The 20,486-nt window shown below is 38.7% G+C and overlaps 2 protein-coding genes across 2 annotated transcripts; one reads left to right on the plus strand and one right to left on the minus strand.

The window, feature by feature from the left end:
- Positions 1-272: 272 nt before the first annotated feature.
- rprml (reprimo-like) lies at positions 273-2,340 on the minus strand. The gene has a single exon (XM_086290732.1). The coding sequence runs from the start codon at positions 1,881-1,883 to the stop codon at positions 1,548-1,550; it is 336 nt and encodes a 111-aa protein (XP_086146858.1). The 5' UTR covers positions 1,884-2,340; the 3' UTR covers positions 273-1,547.
- Positions 2,341-8,975: 6,635 nt separating this feature from the next.
- Positions 8,976-19,882, plus strand: itgb3a (integrin beta 3a). The gene is made up of 15 exons (XM_086289825.1): positions 8,976-9,192; positions 10,204-10,289; positions 10,764-10,968; positions 11,226-11,478; positions 11,621-11,783; positions 12,081-12,242; positions 12,330-12,425; positions 12,513-12,602; positions 12,717-12,851; positions 12,932-13,361; positions 16,539-16,761; positions 17,165-17,265; positions 17,502-17,618; positions 18,007-18,173; positions 18,555-19,882. Exons 1-15 carry the CDS (start codon positions 9,057-9,059, stop codon positions 18,618-18,620), a joined length of 2,430 nt encoding a protein of 809 aa, XP_086145951.1. The 5' UTR covers positions 8,976-9,056; the 3' UTR covers positions 18,621-19,882.
- The last annotated feature ends 604 nt before the right edge of the window (positions 19,883-20,486 follow it).

Here is a 20,486-nt window from a genome sequence, read left to right on the forward strand (position 1 = left end):
TGATCTCCTGTTTAGAAAGTCTGGATACACCACACACTGCAGTTACCTGTCTGTAAGAAAACATGACACTGATCCCTATAAAGTTTAATCATTTATGCTTCCATATTATTTTCTCTTGGCTATATTATACAATTTTTGTGGTCATCTTGATCTGAACTATTCCACCGATCAATATCCAGATGTTTAAATACAGGTTTTCATGTTGTGTTGAAATAGTGTGTGGAGTTGTTCTTAGCCATTAAAGTCTAATTATCTAATGTGTTTTATTAATTCATAGTGTTTGTCTGAGATATCTTTGTCAGAGTTTGATGGTCTGTTGAACACGCTGTCTTGTGTGCATGGTCAGTGGACACAGGTGTGAATGCATGGGTGTGTTTGTAAGGATTCATCTACCCGAGCTCTCCTAACAAGTACTGAAAAAATAATGAGAACATCGGTTGCTTCAGAGTGGGGTACATCAGAGAGAAAGAGGAGACGATGTCGATACATATAAGAAAGAGAAGATAAATTGATTCAAAATGCTGAGATGAATTCAGTGGAAACCCAAAATCTTTTTCTCTGTTTAAAACTCAAATAGAAAATGATATATTTTGGCTGAGAAAATAGAGGGATGTACTATTAAAGGGAAAAAGGTGTATTAAAGGTGTATTCAGAGATCTGTATAGCACAGGATTAATCACAACTGAATGTTAAGGAGAAATACTTTTTTAAAAAGACTTCAAAATGCAATTACAAGAGAAATACCACTGTAGCCTTTTCTTCTGAACATGTTCTGTTTAAAAACAATTAAATAATACAAAGTGCTAATTAATTAAGAGTTGACAAAGCTTAAAATAGTTGTTACAACTTTTTACTTGCATGCCGCAGTTTCAAGTTTTTGGTACAAAATAATTCATGCAGCATTGATGATTTCAAAGTGCAAAACAGATCCAAAGTCACTTTACAGAGCAGTTAGCGAGCATGCCAAGTAGGACCAGAGTCACTCCATAAAGCTGTAACGAAGTTTGTTGAAAACCCTAAAGGCTTTTCATACTCAAGGTGTACCAAGCAAGAACAAGAAAACAAACAATCAAAACTTTGTATAGAGAATACACACATACACATCCATCACGTCCACAGAGTACACTGGCAGGCGTGGAACTATAAAAATTCACAATCATGCTTTTGGACTTTTTTTTTTAAACCAAATATTAATAATCATTCGAAATTTACCAGAAAAAAAAAAACAAATCAAAAATGAGGTAACGGCTTGTAAACATGTTTTTTACTTTGTTCAAGTTGGCAACGACAAATTCACTCAAAATATTCAACAGATCGGCCCACGTGTAAACAGCTGCCCTTATTTTACGCACAGACTTTACGCACAAACATTGGTCGTTGGACTACTTTCCTGTAGTCCTTTTTTTTTCGGTAGGTCATGTTTTTGCATATCTTAGTCACAAGGACACACTTTGATAAGTACATGCAGATGTAGATCTTGATCTGCTGTTCGAAATGTGCAACAGATCTCCATACCGGTTCTCCATCCATCTCTCCATCTAGGTGAACTAGCTGAGCCCAATCATAACAGTTTCCACGTCTTTGGAGGGTCTCCGGTCTCTTACCAGAAAGTTAATCATACTTTCCGACTTAATCATCAGGTTGCACCCAAGAAAAAATACACCGAACACTACAGTGAGTGACAACACGCACAGCACTGCGATTTGCACCACACGCATCACGAAGAGTTTGCGCTCGTCTTGCAGCAGTACCAGGGACCCTCCGCCGTCGCCGGTCACCACGCTGTCGGTTGCATTGCCGGAGTATGTTGCCAGTGTCCCAGCGAGGCTCTGACTGCCGTTAAACATTGCGTCCTGGGTAACGTTGAAGAGGGAAACATTCATCTTTTGTTGTGGGTTGTTAGCAGCAAATCACGCGACTCCAACTGGTAGGCAGAGAGTTTCACTATAAAACCCCGACACCGAGCAAAACTTAGTGTCATATGACTACTGAGACAAAAAATAAGAGGAAGGTATCGAGAAATAACTAGCTTTTGAAGTCCAGTTCTGCAGCCAAACATCGAGGTTTGCCAAAGCTTGAGTGCGTAATGACCACATCCACATCACCGCACCGCTACAGTCAGAGAGTGTCGATCAAGTAATAACCCAACTATGGTAAGTTTCTTTAATTCAGAGTCCAAGTTTCTCTAAGTCTTAGCGAGTCTTCTGCACAGGAAGGAAGGTGCAAAATGGTGTTCCCCGATGGTGTATTAAGAGACACTCCCTGCGCACCCGAGCTCGCCTGCGAGCGTTTTCTTCCACTGTGCCAAATCTCTCGTGCCTTTTAAAGTGATGATGAATTCTCCGTGGACCACAACACCGCTCCTCAATAGAGAATGCGGTCAGGTGGCTTTCCATAAAGCGCTACTGAATACACAAAAAAGGAGAGAAGGAAGGAAAGAAAGAAAAAAGAAAAAAGAAAGGAAGAAAATAGTTTTCCCTACTTGTTTTTTTACTGCCACCTGTTTCAAATTCATTTTTATTGTTTTTGTTTGTTTGTTTGTTTGTTTTTATACGGATCTGAGTAGTGTAACAGTTCTAGCTTAACAAATATGAAGATGTTTGTTAAAAAGCATGTAAATGTATTTCAGGTACACCACAAATGCGGTTAAATTGCTTATTAAAAGATATTCTGATCTCCTTGAGGAACATAGTATCTATGTATGCACATTTTAAAAGCTGTATAAATCTCCCTAGTACTGATTGGGGCATTAACTGTGGTGGCTTCTTGGGAAAATATTTACCTGGACATTGTGTTCAGTGAGAAATAAGTTGACCGCCTGCACTGAAAAATAAATGAGAGGTGTTAATTGATTCTAATTGGGGTTTTTTTTTTTTTTGTTGTTGTTGTTTCTGAATAAGATGTGACTATGGTTTAGGAGGTGAGAGAGGCAGCAGTATTTGCAAGCTGTAACTTGGAAATGAAGACTTGAGCTAATAAACTTTTCTGTGTTTTCCTCCAGGCTGCTGCTGAAATTAAATTTCTGAGCTCATATTTATTGGAATGTGTTACTCAAATATTACTTTGACGTTCAGGTGTAAACTGTTGGTGGCATGAAACAGAAATGAGAGCTTTCATGCAATTGTATCAGTTAAAGATTTTTTAATATACTGGAATATCGTTCTATATTAATAATGTTATCCTCCTTCACTCGTTCACACATAATGCGAGGTTTCATTTTGGTCAGTGACTAATATATGAAAGTATTTGTGTAGTTTCTTATTGCGATGTAGGAGTTTTAATCAGAAATTAACCTTTAAAAATTGCTGAAAAGAAGTACTATAATCAAAGTAGAGAGTATTAAGCTGCCTTGGCTGAATAGGCACCAATTTAATATTTATTATCTCACAGCTGCTGTGACTTCCTCAAACTGCTGATATACGACACAGTTATGCATGAGCACATTCAAATTTTAAAGCAAAGAAAAAAAATGTTTTTTCTATTTTATTCTAATACCTCACTTGTTTGGTTGTGAGATAACCGCGATACATTTCAGCAGATTAATGAAAGAAAAGAAAAGTCATCCTCACGCATTATAAAACTTACCAAGAGTTGTGTGCAGAGTCTGTCAGATTAATCTTCTGTTTGTCTAAAAACAAAGGCCATGAAATTCAATTTGGGGTGCTCCTGATTTCTGGGTAAGCAGCTTTCAGCCAGCGACTGACAGGCATGTGTACAAACAATGATTCGCTCAATCACAAATACTTTCCATGAGCCTGGGGGTGGTTTACTTTCAGATAATTTATTAATGGCTGACAACAGAAGAACAATGAGTAGTTTTTTGTGTACAATAAGATCAAATCATCTCATTAGCCTTTCGATTTGGTTGCTGCAAATTGATTGCCAGCATATAAATCAGTGCTGTACAATCTGACTTTGTTCTATTATTCACTTTAGTGTGATTATAGAAAGCAGCTTGTACTAACACCTAATCTCTCTGTCAATATGTACCAATGCTTCCTTGAGGCTTTAAACTACAGAACTTCAAAGAATGTGCAAATGATGAAAAAGTAGTTGCAAAATCAGCAGGAGGAAACTTCAGTTATTCTTCTGAACTAATTAGCAAATTCTGACGCACAAGTACAAAGAGCTCGTCGTGTCATTATATTAAGTGGTTTTTCAAGAAGTTTTGCACGTTAGAAGTTTCTTAGACTTCATTAACCTGTTGCATATTTAAACTTCAAACTCAGCAGAGCGTCAGAGGCTTTCCTGTGAATGCCTCAGATTTCATTGATGCACCAGTCACAGGAAGAGACATAACTGGAGGTTATTGTTAGTATAACTGTAGATGAAAATATATTCATATGAGAATGCATACATGAATGTGAGTGCCCGACTTGTTCCTAAGCAACAGTAGACCTGTGAGCCCAGTGACAGATGGTTGGTGAAGTTATTTTGGTTTAGAGGAGAAAGAGAGGGAGGGAGCGGTGAGGTGCCTGGACGGAGCAGAAGGGGGGAAATGTTTCCACTTAACATGAGGGAATTGGCAGCCTAGCAACACAAACTAAGTGAAGACATCCCTAGCAACAAAGATTTGGTGTTTGACCCCACCCACGTCCCTACCGTTCCTTATCCATACATCATTTTTTCTCTGAGTTGCTGACACAGGGCCTACATTCACCTTTTCAAACCCTTCCAACACAAAGATAACCAAAATTCCTCAAAACATCCTCCCCATTAATTATGAGATTTCTAATATGTCCAGTTATTAGCAAATCAAAAAACACATGGAAGGATTAATTTCCATTTCCATTTAAAAAGTGTGTTTTGATATTAAATATGAATAAATACATTATCACAGAAGAAAATGTTTTCGGCATTTCTTGTAGATTAAACACAGGCTGATAAATTTTGTTTTCTGTGGATGGGGTCAGGCAGGTCATCAAAATTCAGGGGGCTGATCTGGTGTGAAATAACTAAATCCCCGCAGTGTAACCAAGTTACAGCTACTTGGCCAACCTTAGCTTGATACCTGAAGAAAACTAATATCTGGGAGGAAATACTTGCTGTCCAGCTAACTTGTTAAACTACTTAATCAGCTAATTATGTCCCATAATATTAACTCATGTATTATTTGTGGATCTGTCACATCAAAGTTAACTTTATTATCTTGATCAGGTATACAATATAAACTTAATTAGGTACACCTTGCCAGCAGTTTCATCCCCCCTTTCCTTCAGAACTACTTTAATTCCTCAAGGCATGAATTCAAGAAGGAGTTAGCAACATTCCTCTGTGATTTTGGTTCATTTTGACATGATTGCATCACACAGATGCCAGCTGCACATAATTTTGTTTTATCTGCTCCCTCATTCACAAGTGGTCACAAAGCAGATGGATAATCATATTTGATTTGGGAGAGATTTTAACACCAAATTCCCTTCCTGATGCAACCCTCCCAGGGATTTTTGTCTCCTCTTAGTCCTTAGGGATCTCTTATGTGATAGCCAAATGTGCTAACCTCTATGTTATGGAGCCGCAGTTCTCAGTTGCATATCCATGCCATGAATCGCTTGAAATCTGGTGACTGTGGAGATGATGATTTGAATAATTTAAGTACCTCATTGTCATGTCCAGGAAACCAGTCTGAGTTGATTTTGTGACATAGCATGTTATCTTGCACCCATCAAAAGGTGGGTACATGCTGGTTATAAAGGAGTGTTTGTCAGCAATACTCAGGTACATTCAGAAATTTAAATCTTGTCAGCCACCCAGAGTGCACCAAGAAAATATCTTCCAAATGTTACACCACTCCATATTGACAAGGTAGCTTCACAGAGTTGCTGAAGATATGCTGGCTGCTCTATTGGATTAAGAGCTAGTGACTGTGGAGAGTATTTGAGTACTTTGAATGCACTGTCATATATCATATTCAAGAAACCAGTTTTAGATGATTTGAACTTTGTGGGAATGTATGTTATCCTGCCAGAAGCAGCTACTGGAAAATGTATATGTTGCAGTGAAGTCAGATGCAGAGACGTCAGCAACAATACTCAAGGCTAAAGGGTCCAACATGTGCAAATAAAATGTTTCTCACACCATTACACCACCAACAATTGCAGCATAAATCCAAACTATTCAGGCAAGGCAAATTTTCCCAATTTTGTTTAAATTCACCTGAATCCCCGTTCTGATGCTCAGTTGGAATTCAGCAGGTTTTCTTGGCCATGCTTAAATGTCTAAATGTTATTGGCTCCTATGTGTTTGGCCAGTTAGACATTTGCCTTAATGATCAGTTGATAGGTGCACCTAACAAAGTGTTTGGCAAATCAAAGCACAACATAAAACAAGGCAACAATACATATAACAGTACAGGACTGTCTCGGGTGGTTTATTTCTCATCATTGCTTGGCTCATGAGAGCTTGCTCGCACATACTGCAAGCTGCAGCTCCCTTTGCCTGTCATTAATAACAGTGGATTTACACCACTTGCACAGAAAACCTGGAGGAGCTAAACACCTATAGGACTCACAGTTACACATGATTATATTATAATAATTATACATTGACGTAAATGACATGGATACAGACCTTACACAAAACAATCATTAAAGTTATTTTTAAGAAGATAGTGACTTCTTTAGTTTATATACAAGTGGATATTAGACTCTCTAAGAATGTGTGTTGTCTGCTGTTTATTTAAGACACAGTTTGCAGAACTTATAAATTTAATTTAAGAATTTCCTCTCCTGTGCAGACATCTCATGCTCTCAGATGCCACCCATTAACCTCATTTCCACTTAGTCATAACCCCACATCTCAGTAAGCAGGCTACCATGATGTGCCTCGTCATTTCTGCCTGTTTACTCTCAATGTTCAGCCACTTTGTCATCTTCAAGCCCTTTTTTCCCTCAGCTGTCTCTATATGTAACAGCAGGCAACATTAGAGTTCCCACGGTTCTGAAGTCTTTAAAAAACAACAACAGAAAATCCCCCTTTCCATTTGTCCACCCCTCGTGTGTTCTCAGTTGAATGTTTTTTTATTTATTTTTACTTTTTTCACATATAAGCTATCATCCCCCGGGAGGCAAGTGTAAGCCGCAGAGCCGGAGGAGCTAGTGTAGGAGGAAGATCAGATAGCAAAACTTCATAACGCATATACACATTTTCCCACGTCAGTGACTGTGGGGCGCATTTCATAAGCTGGCTGACCACACACCTGAAATACACCTTAAAAGCTCATATCCCCGATTTGACCTTCCCACCTGCCAGCTAAACCCACGAAAGCAGGAAATGGTAAGCTGAGTGCAGTTAACCAAAAGCTGATTTTGCCCGAGTGTGATTGTGTTTGGATATTGGTCCAGTGTGACAGCATTTCAGACTCAGCGAAAAGCTTAAAGGGCTCCAGATAGATCTGTAACATAGGTCAGAACCCCTCCACCCCCTTTCTTCCTCCTGCTCCACTCCTTGCTTCTTGTTCAGTCTTAATTGGCTGCCATCTGACCCAGTCGGCAGCTTTTTATTCAGGACAACTGGCGCTATGCTCATCCCAATATGTCACTCATCTGTGGGTGAAATCTCCACAGATGGCTCTAGAGCCAATAGATCCAAATCAGTCAATACTGAAGTTTGGTTTTCATTGCCTGCAGTGTATTACCTGCACACTGCACCCACACCCACAGCTTAATACCAGTAGAACAGTTAACTATTATAGCTTTTCTACTCATTTCTCTATTTCTGTCATTTCTTCTAGTGGCAATTCTTGGACACTGATAGCAGTATCTTAGCAACCAGACAGAGATTAAGAACGGGACACAGGGATAAAGATTCAATAAATGGACAAATGTTCAGATAAGAAGCATTGTCTGCTTCTACAAGCACGACCATACATAAACACACCGCTGCCACCACAGACTTCCCAGGGTTGATTTCTGTAGGAAATTGTTTATCCAATTTCTTCCTCATTTTTAAAATGTATTTATTTAAGTAACTTACTTGTTCGATTGTTATAGAAGCTGGCACATGTCCAAGTGCTCCAACATTTACTGGAATCGAAGGAGGTCTTCCGTGGCATGAAGCTGTGAAACTCAAGTCTCTAGTGAACTTTTAATAATAGCTTGAAGCAAAGCCAGACATTAAAACAAAATCAGGAAAGGCCTGCAAGTAGTTGCCACTTACTTATTGCTGTTAATCTATCGCCATTTACTCTATTTTCTCTTTTAGGGATTCTATAAAATCTTATAGAACCCCACATGATATGTCATGTGTTTCTAGTTTTGCCAGAACACATTTCACGTTTTGAGGCGACTGTTATATGCTGTACTCCTGTCGGTCCAGTAGAGGGCATGAAGGCATGCAAAGCGAATAACATTTAACAGGATTTAACAGCCACTTTAAGCAGTTTTGTTTTGTAAAGCTTAAACTTGTAGTCTGCCACTGCAGTTCAGGTTTCTGACTAATAGGCATTTGTAGTCTATGTTGTAAGCTCACACTCGCAAGTGATAAAATAATGCATTCATTCTGGTGGGAACTCTTTTTTATAGGCATTTTTGCAAAAGTTGACCATTCTTAGAGTATAATAATCTAGTGATTAGCGCAATTTTGTTGCACGTGTACAACGACAGTGAAGAGCTATTTTATTCTGTTGATGGAATTCTCTTTGACGTCCCTCATATCATTTCCACCAAAAGCAATATTTAACTAAAAATGTATTTATTTCTTATGAAGCGTTGCCAAACCGCTGATGTTCTCAAAATCTAATCACGGTTTCATTTCATCACTTGTTTGAGCCACAGCTTTCAGAGTTCTGCAGACCTGCTTAAGAAATGTCTCTAGAAGGTACAAAGACTCCTAATTTCAGTCCGATGAGTCACTTTCTCTACTTCTGCGAAATGAAGAAGGATTTGTGTGCTTGATTTCTGACGACACTCGTTGCTCTTGTAACCCTGCAAGTAATCCATCAGCACCGATGGTTATCAAACAACTAAGAGAGCAGTCTAAACATGTCACGGGACAAATACTGTCCCGATGGGAGTTTGTTACAGTATTAGGCGGTGGGTTATGACCCAACATGCAGAATGAGGAAGCGTGAAGTTGCACAGACACATACGACTCACTTCAGATCCCGGTTCATTTGCTGTCCAGTCATGGGGACTTTAACAGACCGTCTAGCTATACTGGTTCTCCTTTTGTCCACAGCATCAAACGTCTGCGGTAAGATGGTTTAATGAATAATATTTTATTCAGCCTTAGGCTATTTTTTTTCACCTGCCGATGTGTATTTTTGTCTCATGTCTCTGAAAGCATAAAGTCGATACATGTGCGTGTGATCACAGTTATTTAATAACCTACAATTTTCTGAAAAGGAAAAATAAAACCGCAGCTGAATATCTTAACTAGATAGGCGCTGCTGTTTAGGATCTGTAATTGCGCTGCTTCCTCGTAGCTTTCGCCACCTCTCCTTATAAGGGAGTGAAAATAGTCGGGATGTGTGTCCCATTGGAAGGTGACCTGCTCTGGCTTCTCTGTACTCCACATTATAACGCTCATTATTTCAACTTAACTAATATTTTTTTCTTTTCTTTTCTTTTCTTTTCTTTTCTTTTCACTTGTCATCAGTTCAACTTAAATACCTTAGCACTCACACTAACTTTTGATTTCACTGATGATCATTTTTGCTTGTTACAAAACAAAGCCAATCAATGAATGAACTTAAGTTTTGTGAATGAAAAGCAACATACAATCAGGTGAGTGTAGTAAGCAAGTGCATTTACATGAGATGATCTTTGACTATGTCTGACTATAATTACTTATTGGCACTTATTTATGAACTGAATGAACTTAGGTCATGTTTTTATATAATGCTTATTCTCTCAGATCATTTACTTTAGCTCACATTTAACAAACTTGTCACTGCTGACCGTGTTTCAGTGTTAATCTACAATCAGCCACACCCAAAGGCCTCACAAGAGAATGCACTGAAAAGGGAGTGGACTTCATTATTCTTCTAACTTTTTACACATTCAACTCAATTTGAAGAATTTAATTATATCCTCTTAGACTGTATCAAACACTTAGAATCTTATAGTATCTGAAAAGAGCTAAGTAGCATCTTAGTGCTACTTCGTGTAAAACCAGTCAACAAACTGGTTGGAAAGTTAGAAAGACACTATACTCTATAGTATTGCATGTATTTTTACATTTTTCTGGGTGTCATTTTCACAGATTCCAATGTATGCACATCACGAGGGGTCACAACATGTCAACAGTGTCTGGCTGTTCACCCGAGCTGTGCATGGTGTTCTCAGGAGGTAAACACACACACATAGACACGGTTTCTACTCACTCCTCCCCCTCACTCCTCAGTGAAGCAAGTTAGAACTGAAATCTCATTCCCCACCAGCTTGCTTCATTCCATCACCCTCTAAAGCTTTTTCATGGTACCTAGTCAACACAGATATACACCCTAGGCTCTCAAGCATAATTAAGAGAAAATTGTCCTGCTGCGTCCAAATAGCCAGGACAGGCACCTCCACAGATATTGGTTATTTGTTTGGCAATTTTCTTGTTGTTGTTTTTTGTTTTTGTTGTTGGGGGGGGGGGGGGGGGGGGTTAACATCCAGATGCCTAAAGGGATTCATCATAATGTCTGGAGACTGGGGTTCTTTTGTTTGTTAAGAAAATGTATAAACCACTACACTATGGAGCCACTTACTGTTGTATTATATACATTAAATTAACTAATGAATGCAAAAGGCCCAACAGAATGGCTGTGATTGTTTCAGGAGTTTGGGAAAGGGGCATCTGGCAAATCTCGCTGTGACCTAAAAGAGAATCTACTAAAAGAAGGATGCAGCGCAGCGTCACTGGAGTTTCCCTCCAGCACCCTCACTATTCAGCAGGATGTGCCGCTTAGTGACAAGGCATCAGGAACAGCTAAAGATGTTACTCAGATCAAGCCTCAAAAACTCCAGATGACTCTAAGACTAGGTATGTTAACACCCAACCAGATATCATCTGTATAAAGATCAGGAGATACATGCAACAGCACCATTATGCAACCAGCCATAAAGAGTCATTATTATTGTTCTACATGTAGAAATAGCATGACGGATGTAAACTGATATTAATATTACATCTTTTTCTCCTGGTAGTAGACACCTTTTGAGTTAATTGTGCTGTGTAGTTAATCAGTTTTATCCTCTGTCCCTTGTCCAACCCTGTGGTCCTCTTCTTGTTCCCCTCAGGTGATGCCAAACGTTTCACTGTGTCTGTGAAACAGGTGGAGGATTATCCCGTGGACCTCTACTATCTGATGGATCTCTCATATTCAATGAACGATGACTTGGCTCGCCTCGTCACCTTGGGCAATGATCTTGCTGCAGCCATGGGCAAAAAAACAAGCAACCTGCATATGGGGTTTGGGGCCTTTGTGGACAAGACTATGTCCCCATACATGTACACTTTTCCTTCACAGGCAATCAGTAATCCGTGCTATGGGTAGGTATGATGCTGTTGTTAGGTTTAAAGTAGATAAGGAGCTCTGGTGGAGATTTTTCTACCAGATGTGTTTAGCAACTTGAAATTGATTTTCCTTTTTCACTGATTCACTTTCCCACTATCTCACGCTTAATATAAACAGGATTGGTGTACAATGCCAGGCTCAGTTCAGTTTCAAGAATGTGCTGTCACTGACAGAGAAGGTATCTCGTTTCACTGAGGAGGTGAGGAAACAGCAGATATCGAGAAACAGGGATGCTCCAGAGGGTGGATTTGATGCTGTCATGCAGGCGGTGGTGTGCAAGGTATAAATAGCATAAATATGTCAACTACAGATACACGTCCTCAGAGATTTTGCAACACAGTATGACCCTATGGAAAAGAAAAAGAATGTTTTCTTTTCCTATTAGCTGATGTTATATACACATAAGTCTCTAAACATATACTTTTCTATTATCAGCTCCTTTTGAGTTTTTTTTAACACATATTGGTAGTTTTTTCAACTTAATTATACATTTGCTGTATGCTTTATCTTTTTTTTATGGTATATTTAACTTTTTATATTATATTTTATATTATATTTGTGTATCCATCATAATTAGGATAAGATTGGCTGGCGTCCGGATGCGTCACATCTTCTGGTGTTTACCACTGATGCCAAAACTCATATTGCTCTGGATGCGCGCATAGCTGGTGTTGTCCAACCGAATGATGGAGAGTGTCACCTTGATAGTGACAATCTTTACAACAAATCTACAGTGCTGGTAAAGAGAGACAGTTAAATGCATAATTTTAAATGTTTTTGGACAAAGTGCTGCTTTTCCAAACTATGTTCTTCTGGTGTCTTCCAGGACTATCCCTCTTTGGGGCTATTAACGGAAAAAATGACCGCAAACAACATAAATTTAGTTTTTGCTGTGACCAACGAAGTGATACCAATTTACGATGTAAGGAAAATGGACTGCTTGTGTCACGTGATAAATTTACTATTGTAAAAAACTTTCACTATCTTACCACCATGTCTCTATTGCCAGGAATACAGTAAGCTTATTCCAGGCACAACCGTGGGAACTCTGTCTGGTGATTCTGGGAATGTTATTCAGCTTATTGAGCAGGCATATGCGGTAAGGAGTTTTTGAGGTTGGAAAGACAAGTAGAATTTGCAAAATAATGTTGTCTATTTGATCTGTAAAGGTACACTAGAACCAATATGTGATTTATACCTTTAATCTGAGCAGAAAATTCGGTCTAAAGTGGAGCTGGAGCTGTTGAATGTCCCAGAGGAGTTAAATCTTTCTTTCAACGCCACTTGTCTAAATGGAGAGGTCATCCCCGGAATTAAGTCCTGTACTGGCCTCAAGATTGGAGACACAGTAAGTAACGGTTCAGGAATCTTCAGTATGCATCCAGTATTTCTACACAGACTATCAAAGAGGCATTTCTTCCTCTTCAGGTGTCATTCAGTGTTGAGGCTCAGTTGCGGAGCTGTCTTAAGGAGAAGAGTCGCACCTTTACCATCAAACCTCTTGGCTTCAAAGATGCCCTTGAGGTTACGGTGGATTTTGCCTGTGGTTGTGAGTGTGAGGCAAAGGCACAAGCCAACAGCCCCCTCTGTAGCAACGGCAACGGGACCTTCAGCTGTGGTGTTTGTCAGTGTCACCCAGGTCGGCTGGGCCCGCATTGTGAGTGCTCACTTGAAGACTACAGTCCATCTGATAATGCCAACTGCATCCGGGAACCAGAGGGCCCAATCTGCAGTGGAAGAGGCAACTGTCTGTGTGGACAGTGCTCGTGTCATACAAGAGAGTTTGGTCAGGTGTGGGGAAAGTACTGTCAATGCGATGACTTCAATTGTCTGCGCTTTAAAGGAGCTCTGTGTTCTGGTGAGTAAATTGTCGTTGTTGTTTTTTTTTTATCGTCAAATCTTAAACCATCAGTTTAACATTTTGCAATAGCACAAAACCTGATGCACAAACTGAAATCAAAGTAAACCTGCAGTGGTATGTGCAAGTATATTATTCTAAAATCATGACATTTAAAAAGTCTGTAGTAAGGATCTAGAGAAATTCTAGAGACTTTGCAAAAATGTCCAGGTTATTAAAACATCAAGCATATTTTCTTAGTTTTGCGGTTATGTTTCCATGCTGATTTGGGGATTTACACAAAATCCCCCTTCACTCAATCAGCTTTTGAAAATATCAAATCATGGGCATTGAACTACCTGCAGGGCACTAAAGATACACAAGATAATATTATATCATATTAAAAGCTGTTTTCTTCACTAAGAGCAGGAAAAATGAAGTTTCTCTTCCCTTTTCTTTCCTTGCTCTGAGGCTTTGTTGTATGCTTTCTTCCTTTCTCTCTTTGTATATAAACATATCTCAGTTGGTTTACATAGTTTTCCTATTACATAGGTAGATAAGCCAAAAAACTAGGCTACTTAAAGTGCCTGTGCCATCATTAAGACAGTCTTTTCTTGCTTATAACAGACATGTAAATTAGTACAAAATTATTAAACATAAGCAGTCATACTTATCAAATGACCAACGCTTTGTCAGACCTGCAAATATTATGTCTGTGCTCTGTAGAAGGCCAGTCAGAGAACACACCCATTTACTGCTATGTTTTTGTGATATGCAATTGCTATCTCTATCATTCCCAAATGCAAGTTGGTGCAACTCACTACAGAGTTACTCAATTACAATAATAAAACTTTAGTAAGCTTTGTCCTTGAGTAATTTATTGTTGCAGCATTTTGGCTCTATGATTGGTAAGAAGGAGTATGACTAATAGTAGAACAGGAAACTGCTCTTTAAAAGAAATAAGGAAACTTTTCCTATTAGGGTTAGTACTCATTCTGTGTTTACTCAAACTTTGGAGTAAACATGTCAAGTACACGGACTTGTGTTACTGAGGTACCTCTTCTTTCTACGGTAATGAGGACGCGAATACCATGAATCACGTACTTACAAGCAAAGCTCATGGAGCTATAAGAAAGTGCATTCAGACACAATAAGTTAGCCTGAAAGATCCTGTCAGCTTTCATTACAGGACGTGTAAGAAAAATCCATTTTAGAGATGTTAGTCAGTCACCCACATTTTTTAAAGTATATTATTGAAATTGGAGACAGTTAGTAGTCCACTGTAATTTTCAGTAAAGTGCAGAAATATGACACGAAAGCCCCAAATTAGGCATGCATCCTCTGGAATCAAGTTTTACCTGAAATAAACATACATTGCCAAGCTGATATCCAAATGTGACATACTTGTGTCAACAAGGCAAATGCTCACACAGGTTCTTTCTTAAGGAAGATTAACTTTTGCAGACACAAAGCCAGCACTGGTGTAAGTCAGTCTATAGAGCATTAGTGCTAAACCGCAGTGTGCAGAAGTGGTATTTAAAGCATGAGTGTCCCTTGTCTGCATCTTAGTTGAAGCTACCACGACACAGGGCATAAAAAAAGTTAAATCTCTGTGACGTTCCCTGTGGGTGTGCAGATCTCCTACTGATATGAAGCTGTTTCAGGGCTCAAGAACAGGAGCCAGCAAGCACAGCCCCAGGGAGCACAAATAGGAGGGAGGAGACTACAGCAAAGTTTGCATTCCTCTGCTGATTTTTGTTTTTTTACCTTTCCTCATCAGTACACGTTACTAGATTCTGTTTCCGCTTGTTCTCCAACAATGTAAGGTTATGTTTTAGTACTCTGTCTTTGTCCCTGTCCTTGTCCTGTTATCGTGGCCCCACTATTAACCTGTGCTCTGGGATTTGTTTAATTGACTGAATTATTGTGCTTGCTCACAAAGAAATGAGCATGATGTAAAACTAAAAACCCCTTTTCATGTTTGTGAATCATCTTTCAGTTAATGAAAGCAGCACAAATACTGACTCCTATTAAGTGTTGTGTAGAGAAAAACAAAAACTAACTTGTGACTCAAAGCATTTTTCTTGTTTCCAAAGCCTTTATACATATCTCAGCTCTTATGTTGTTGACAGAGTTACTGAGAAAGATTACACAACAACTCCACCGCCGGGCTTTATATGTGAAATTGTTAACCATTAACACGGACGGCCCTGCTTAAAACACATTTTAAAAAGAAAAGCCTCAGCTGACAGGGTGAACACGGTGGAATTGTTTGTCGAAGCTTTGTTGATTTGTTTTGAGCTCTGGAATTAGTTACCCTTACACCTTCTGTGATCTTTCAGCACTAGTCACTCCCCCTGTCTGATCCAGATGGACTGTGACTCACTCGCTTGGCTCATAATCATCCAATGCCAGTTTAGTTTCCTACCCTGTTGTCGCTGGAGCTCTGCAATAATATCCAAGGTGGTGTAATGTGCTGATGTGGGGTGTTGCACAGTAATGCAGGAAGAAAAGCTCACCAACCAATCTTCTCAGGAAATGGATGACAGCTTCCTAAAATGACTGGGTATTTCCATGCTTTCTGTGCTTCACAACATCTCGTAATTTTTAACTGAAGTTTTAGCAATTGGATTCTGCATGTACTACTGTTTCATGCTAGTTCTGGTCATTTTTCTAACAAATTTCCCACGAGTGGGTCTAATAAAGGTTTATCTCTCTCTCAAACACTCACTCTCTAATTCCACTTCCTTCAAAGAACATTACAGTGACCTTGCATTCATTTCATGAAGAATAACACTCATCCTATCTAAGCACACTAATTAGGTAAGTATACACACAGACAAATGTGCACACAGATTCATTTATATTTATGCAAGTAGTATTTTGTAGGTTTGTGTCCCTCTTGTAGTTGTGCACTTAAACTGTATATTTTTGATTTCAAGTATTACAGAATAAATTTGAGCACTTTTATAGTCTAACCAAAAACTCACTTTATACCACAAATGACACTGTCTTTTTACAGAAACGTGCACACCTTACAGTCACACCTTGACCTAAATTAACCTACCTAGGTCTAGCCAGTCAGGCTGAAACCTATATTTAATCCCAGGATCTTTTTGCTGTGCCTCTACCATGTTAGACACTGCATCACCATGCTGCCACAAAGAATTAGCTTTTCATTCTTTTTCATTCTTTCAGGTCACGGGAAATGTGATTGTGGGGTGTGCAAGTGTGACGCAGGATGGAAAGGAGAAAACTGCAACTGCACCACGCGCACAGACACCTGCATGTCCAGCAGTGGTTTCCTGTGCAGCAGCCGGGGTATCTGTGATTGTGGAGTTTGCCTTTGCACTCAGCCTGGTGCCTACGGAGCCACCTGTGAGAAATGCCCCACCTGCCCTGATGCCTGCACGCTAAAAAAGTGAGTTAATCAGAGATGAAAAAACAACAGAAAAATCATATGAGAACTTGTAATTTTCAACCAAATGTAGACACATTTTCCTTGGACAAATTGATTAACCCTAAAAACAATTTCACTGGATTAGTGAGATATCTTGTTTAATTTTAGGGTAAGTGATTGATCAACTTATTGAACAATTATCAAATCATCCCTATGTGTAGACAGCATACTTGGCTTCTCAGGGCCCTACCTGTTGTTGGCAAAATAATGTTCTGCAAATAACTCACGTTTGCTTACGTTTTCCACATTTCATAACACAAACTACTCCTACATATTTTTTAGTGCAGACGCTATCATGTATAAGAGATGTAATGTGTGATGTCCGCTGAATGCATACGAAGTGAACCACTTACTGTTTTTGCAGGGAGTGTGTCGATTGTCTGCACTTCAAGAGAGGACAGTACATCAAAGACAACAGTTGTAATAGAATGTGCACCGATGAAATTGAAGTAGTGGATAACCTGGGTGAGAACTCCACCATTTCTAATCTCTTTATTGCTGCTATCCTGGCCTGTTGTGGTAATGTTGTATTTCTGCTTCAGATCATATGAGCATAATAAAATTAAAAGTATTTGGAGGCCTCATGAAAACATTGTGGTCAAAGAGTATTGTGGACTGCTCGATACTTTAGTCTCATAAACATACCTTAAAACAATGTATTACCTTGTTCTTCATCTTCACACGATCTCGTCCCACACAAGCGGAAAAACGCAATGGAGTAAACTGCTCGTACAAAGATGAGAACGACTGCGTGCAGCACTTCCAGTATTATGTAGATGTTGCCGGCAAATCCATTCTGAGCGTCGTGAAAGAACCAGGTACTGTGAAAGTTTGTGTGCATTTATGGGATTCTTAAACTGCCAGAGAACTGAGCGTTATAATTTAGGCACATTATTAGGGGAGAATAGTGTGTGCTTGAGTTCCATTTCAGTCTGTTTTTCTGGACAGCCATAGCAACAGGGGAACAGTGTGTGCATCTTGTAATGTGTTATTATCTAAAGAACACATGATCAGCCAGTTACCCACATCCACACTCTCCCACACCACAGAAACTCAGACACATTGCATTGATGCTTCAAATAATTGTGAAATGTCTGTCACCAGATTGCATTGATTGCTTAACTTCTGATTGCACTACATTTCTTAGCAAACATGGTGCCAAAAACTGTGAATTAGCTCAGTTTCTCCCTCTCTCATGTCTGTCAGAGTGCCAGCCTGGTGCTGACATCTTGGTGGTGCTGATGTCAGTGGCTGGAGCCATTCTGCTACTGGGCCTTGTTGGCCTGCTCATATGGAAGCTGCTGGTCACAATCAAAGATCGCAGAGAGTTTGCCAAGTTTGAGGAGGAGAGAGCCAAAGCCAAATGGGATACGGTGAGAAATAACTCCATTGAAACACCAGAGTACAACAAAAGCAATATCGTTTGGCTTTCTATAACCTCTAGTGCTTTTAACAAATCTTTTTTCAATTTTAAGACCCAAACATGAATATGTATAGGGGTTTTTTTTTTCTTTTTATTTATTCTTTTGAATTTTAAATTGTTTCCATGATATTCATTTTTTACTTGCTTTTATTATTGTTCAGCACTTACTTTGTTTGTAACTTTGTTTTGAAAAGTGATTTTCTAAATACAAGTAAAGTAATGCCAATACACTGTAATAACAGAATATATCTGCCCTCTAGTCTAGCCTGCATATGGCAATGTTACATATCACCATGGAGCTGAAGTAAACACCACTGTTTTATTTTCATAGGCTAACAATCCTTTGTACAAAGGAGCCACCTCCACCTTTACCAATGTAACATATCGGGGAAACTAACGACTAATGGCCAAGAGGAAAATCTCAGGGGTCAACGACAAAGAGGGAATGTAGCAGCACAGAAATGGATTGCAAATGAACATACTGTACACTGTCATGTGACCAGCTACTGTAGCTGAAAAAGCAGTTAATGTGGTCAAGAACTTGATGTAATGATTGTACATAATATAAAAGGAAAAAACAAAACAAAATGTTTTGTTATAAAGAACAGATGGCTGTGTTCTTAGTCATTCTGTTTCTACACTGTTTCACTTCTGGTGTATTCTAAAATACTAAATGTGCATTTAAGAAAAGGAGATTGGTTGTTACTGTGGTTTCTCATTTTTGTGGTATTGTGTCCACCACTGCAATATTTTTTAAGATGAATATTTCTGTACACCCATTACCACTTCTCCTTTTTCCTAATAGTCAGTTATAACAGTAGCAGCAACGAAACTGCAAGAATGCAGCTACTGCAGATCTAGTTTATAGTGACGTCTGGGATGTACGTTGTATTTAAACCTCCTAGGACCTGAACGTCCACATATGTGGACATCACATTTTGGGTTTTCTAGACCAAAATACAAAATTTTGCTCTACAAGGTCCTGATATCCACTTACGAGGACATTATAGTTCCACTGTTCTATCAAAATTTAAAGTGAATGTCCTCATATGTGGATCTCATTTTTCCCAGAAACAAAAATCAGGTAAAAAATAAAATCACATAATTCTTTGTTTTTACATTCATCAGGTCCCAATCAGCCCAAATAGCAAAGAGCAATTAAAAATGCATGCTATGAAAAAGTTTGGGTCTTAGAAGGTTAAATGCAAAAAAGAAATTGCCACTTCAATAATCTTATAACATAATTCTATAAAGATTTTCTTCTATTTTGGTGCTTTTGGGGATTTTTTATATATATATTTTTCTTTTGTAAAATATATAACTTATTCTGTGCTCTGTTGTACCTTTGCTTTTGTAAATGTAAGTCTGATTTGATTCAGTTCTCTACTGACCACCACTGTGCCACACCTTTTTAGCCTCTCTGAAATGTGACGTACATTTTGGTTTTACATTCGTGGTTCTCTCAGGATGTTTGCATTTTTTCACATCTTCTAAAGTTGTTAGCGGTTAAGTTGAAGACACAAATATTCAAGCAACTTTTGTGTGTCACTTGTGTGTTCCTTTGAAAAATGTATATATATTTTTTGCTTATTAAGATCTGACTTAAAACAGAAAATTGAAATTGCAATAAACATTCACTCATACACTCTTCAGCAAGGAGCTAATTGTTTTTGTTTGTTTTCTCCCAACTCTATTCATACGAAGAAAAATAATAAAATGATTTTGTTATGGAGGCATTGCAAGAAAATCAAATCCCTGCACAAAGAAATAGAAAATAAGCCTATAGTCACTTGATTTTATGCAATACTTTAATAATGAATTAGCTATGATCATGCACACAGTTTCACTGTGATGTGTGTTTTGGAAACTATATTCTGCAACAACTTATCTGCTATCAAGTTAGTCAACACTTCCTGTTTTGAAGCACACAGGATATTTTTTCACATATCTACAGTATGCAGTTCATGCAATATGATATACTTCTCTTCTATCTACATATTGCTGTCATCACTACAAGTATCCAAATTGTTACCCAGTACTGCTTTCAACTGCTTTGCATTCAGCATTTCAATATCCTGGCTTTGTTATGTCCCCAGGCTAGTCCAGGGGTTGGGGACTAACATAAAGTTAAAACAATGAAGGAGGAGTCAAAATGGTATTATTTTAAAAAGCAAAAAAAAACAAAGGTTTATGGTCTGCTAGTGTTAAAGTTCTGGTTCAGACTGAGGGTACAAGGGCAACATGACAAACAAAACATCCCTGA

The sequence above is a fragment of the Aulonocara sp. 'chitande type north' Nkhata Bay genome, linkage group LG4 (assembly GCF_057382095.1).
Source record: "Aulonocara sp. 'chitande type north' Nkhata Bay isolate Kocher_YH1m ecotype deep benthic linkage group LG4, A_spYH_male_GT1.1, whole genome shotgun sequence".
Taxonomy (NCBI): Eukaryota; Metazoa; Chordata; class Actinopteri; order Cichliformes; family Cichlidae; genus Aulonocara; species Aulonocara sp. 'chitande type north' Nkhata Bay.

Excerpts from the sequence above, each read along its gene's own strand:
- rprml (XM_086290732.1), bottom strand. The coding sequence starts at position 1,883 with ATGAATGTTTCCCTCTTCAACGTTACCCAGGACGCAATGTTTAACGGC.
- itgb3a (XM_086289825.1), top strand. The coding sequence starts at position 9,057 with ATGAGGAAGCGTGAAGTTGCACAGACACATACGACTCACTTCAGATCC. Across the intron at positions 10,969-11,225 it reads CCAGATGACTCTAAGACTAG|GTGATGCCAAACGTTTCACT; the intron begins GTATGTTAACAC and ends TGTTCCCCTCAG. Across the intron at positions 16,762-17,164 it reads GATGCCTGCACGCTAAAAAA|GGAGTGTGTCGATTGTCTGC; the intron begins GTGAGTTAATCA and ends CTGTTTTTGCAG.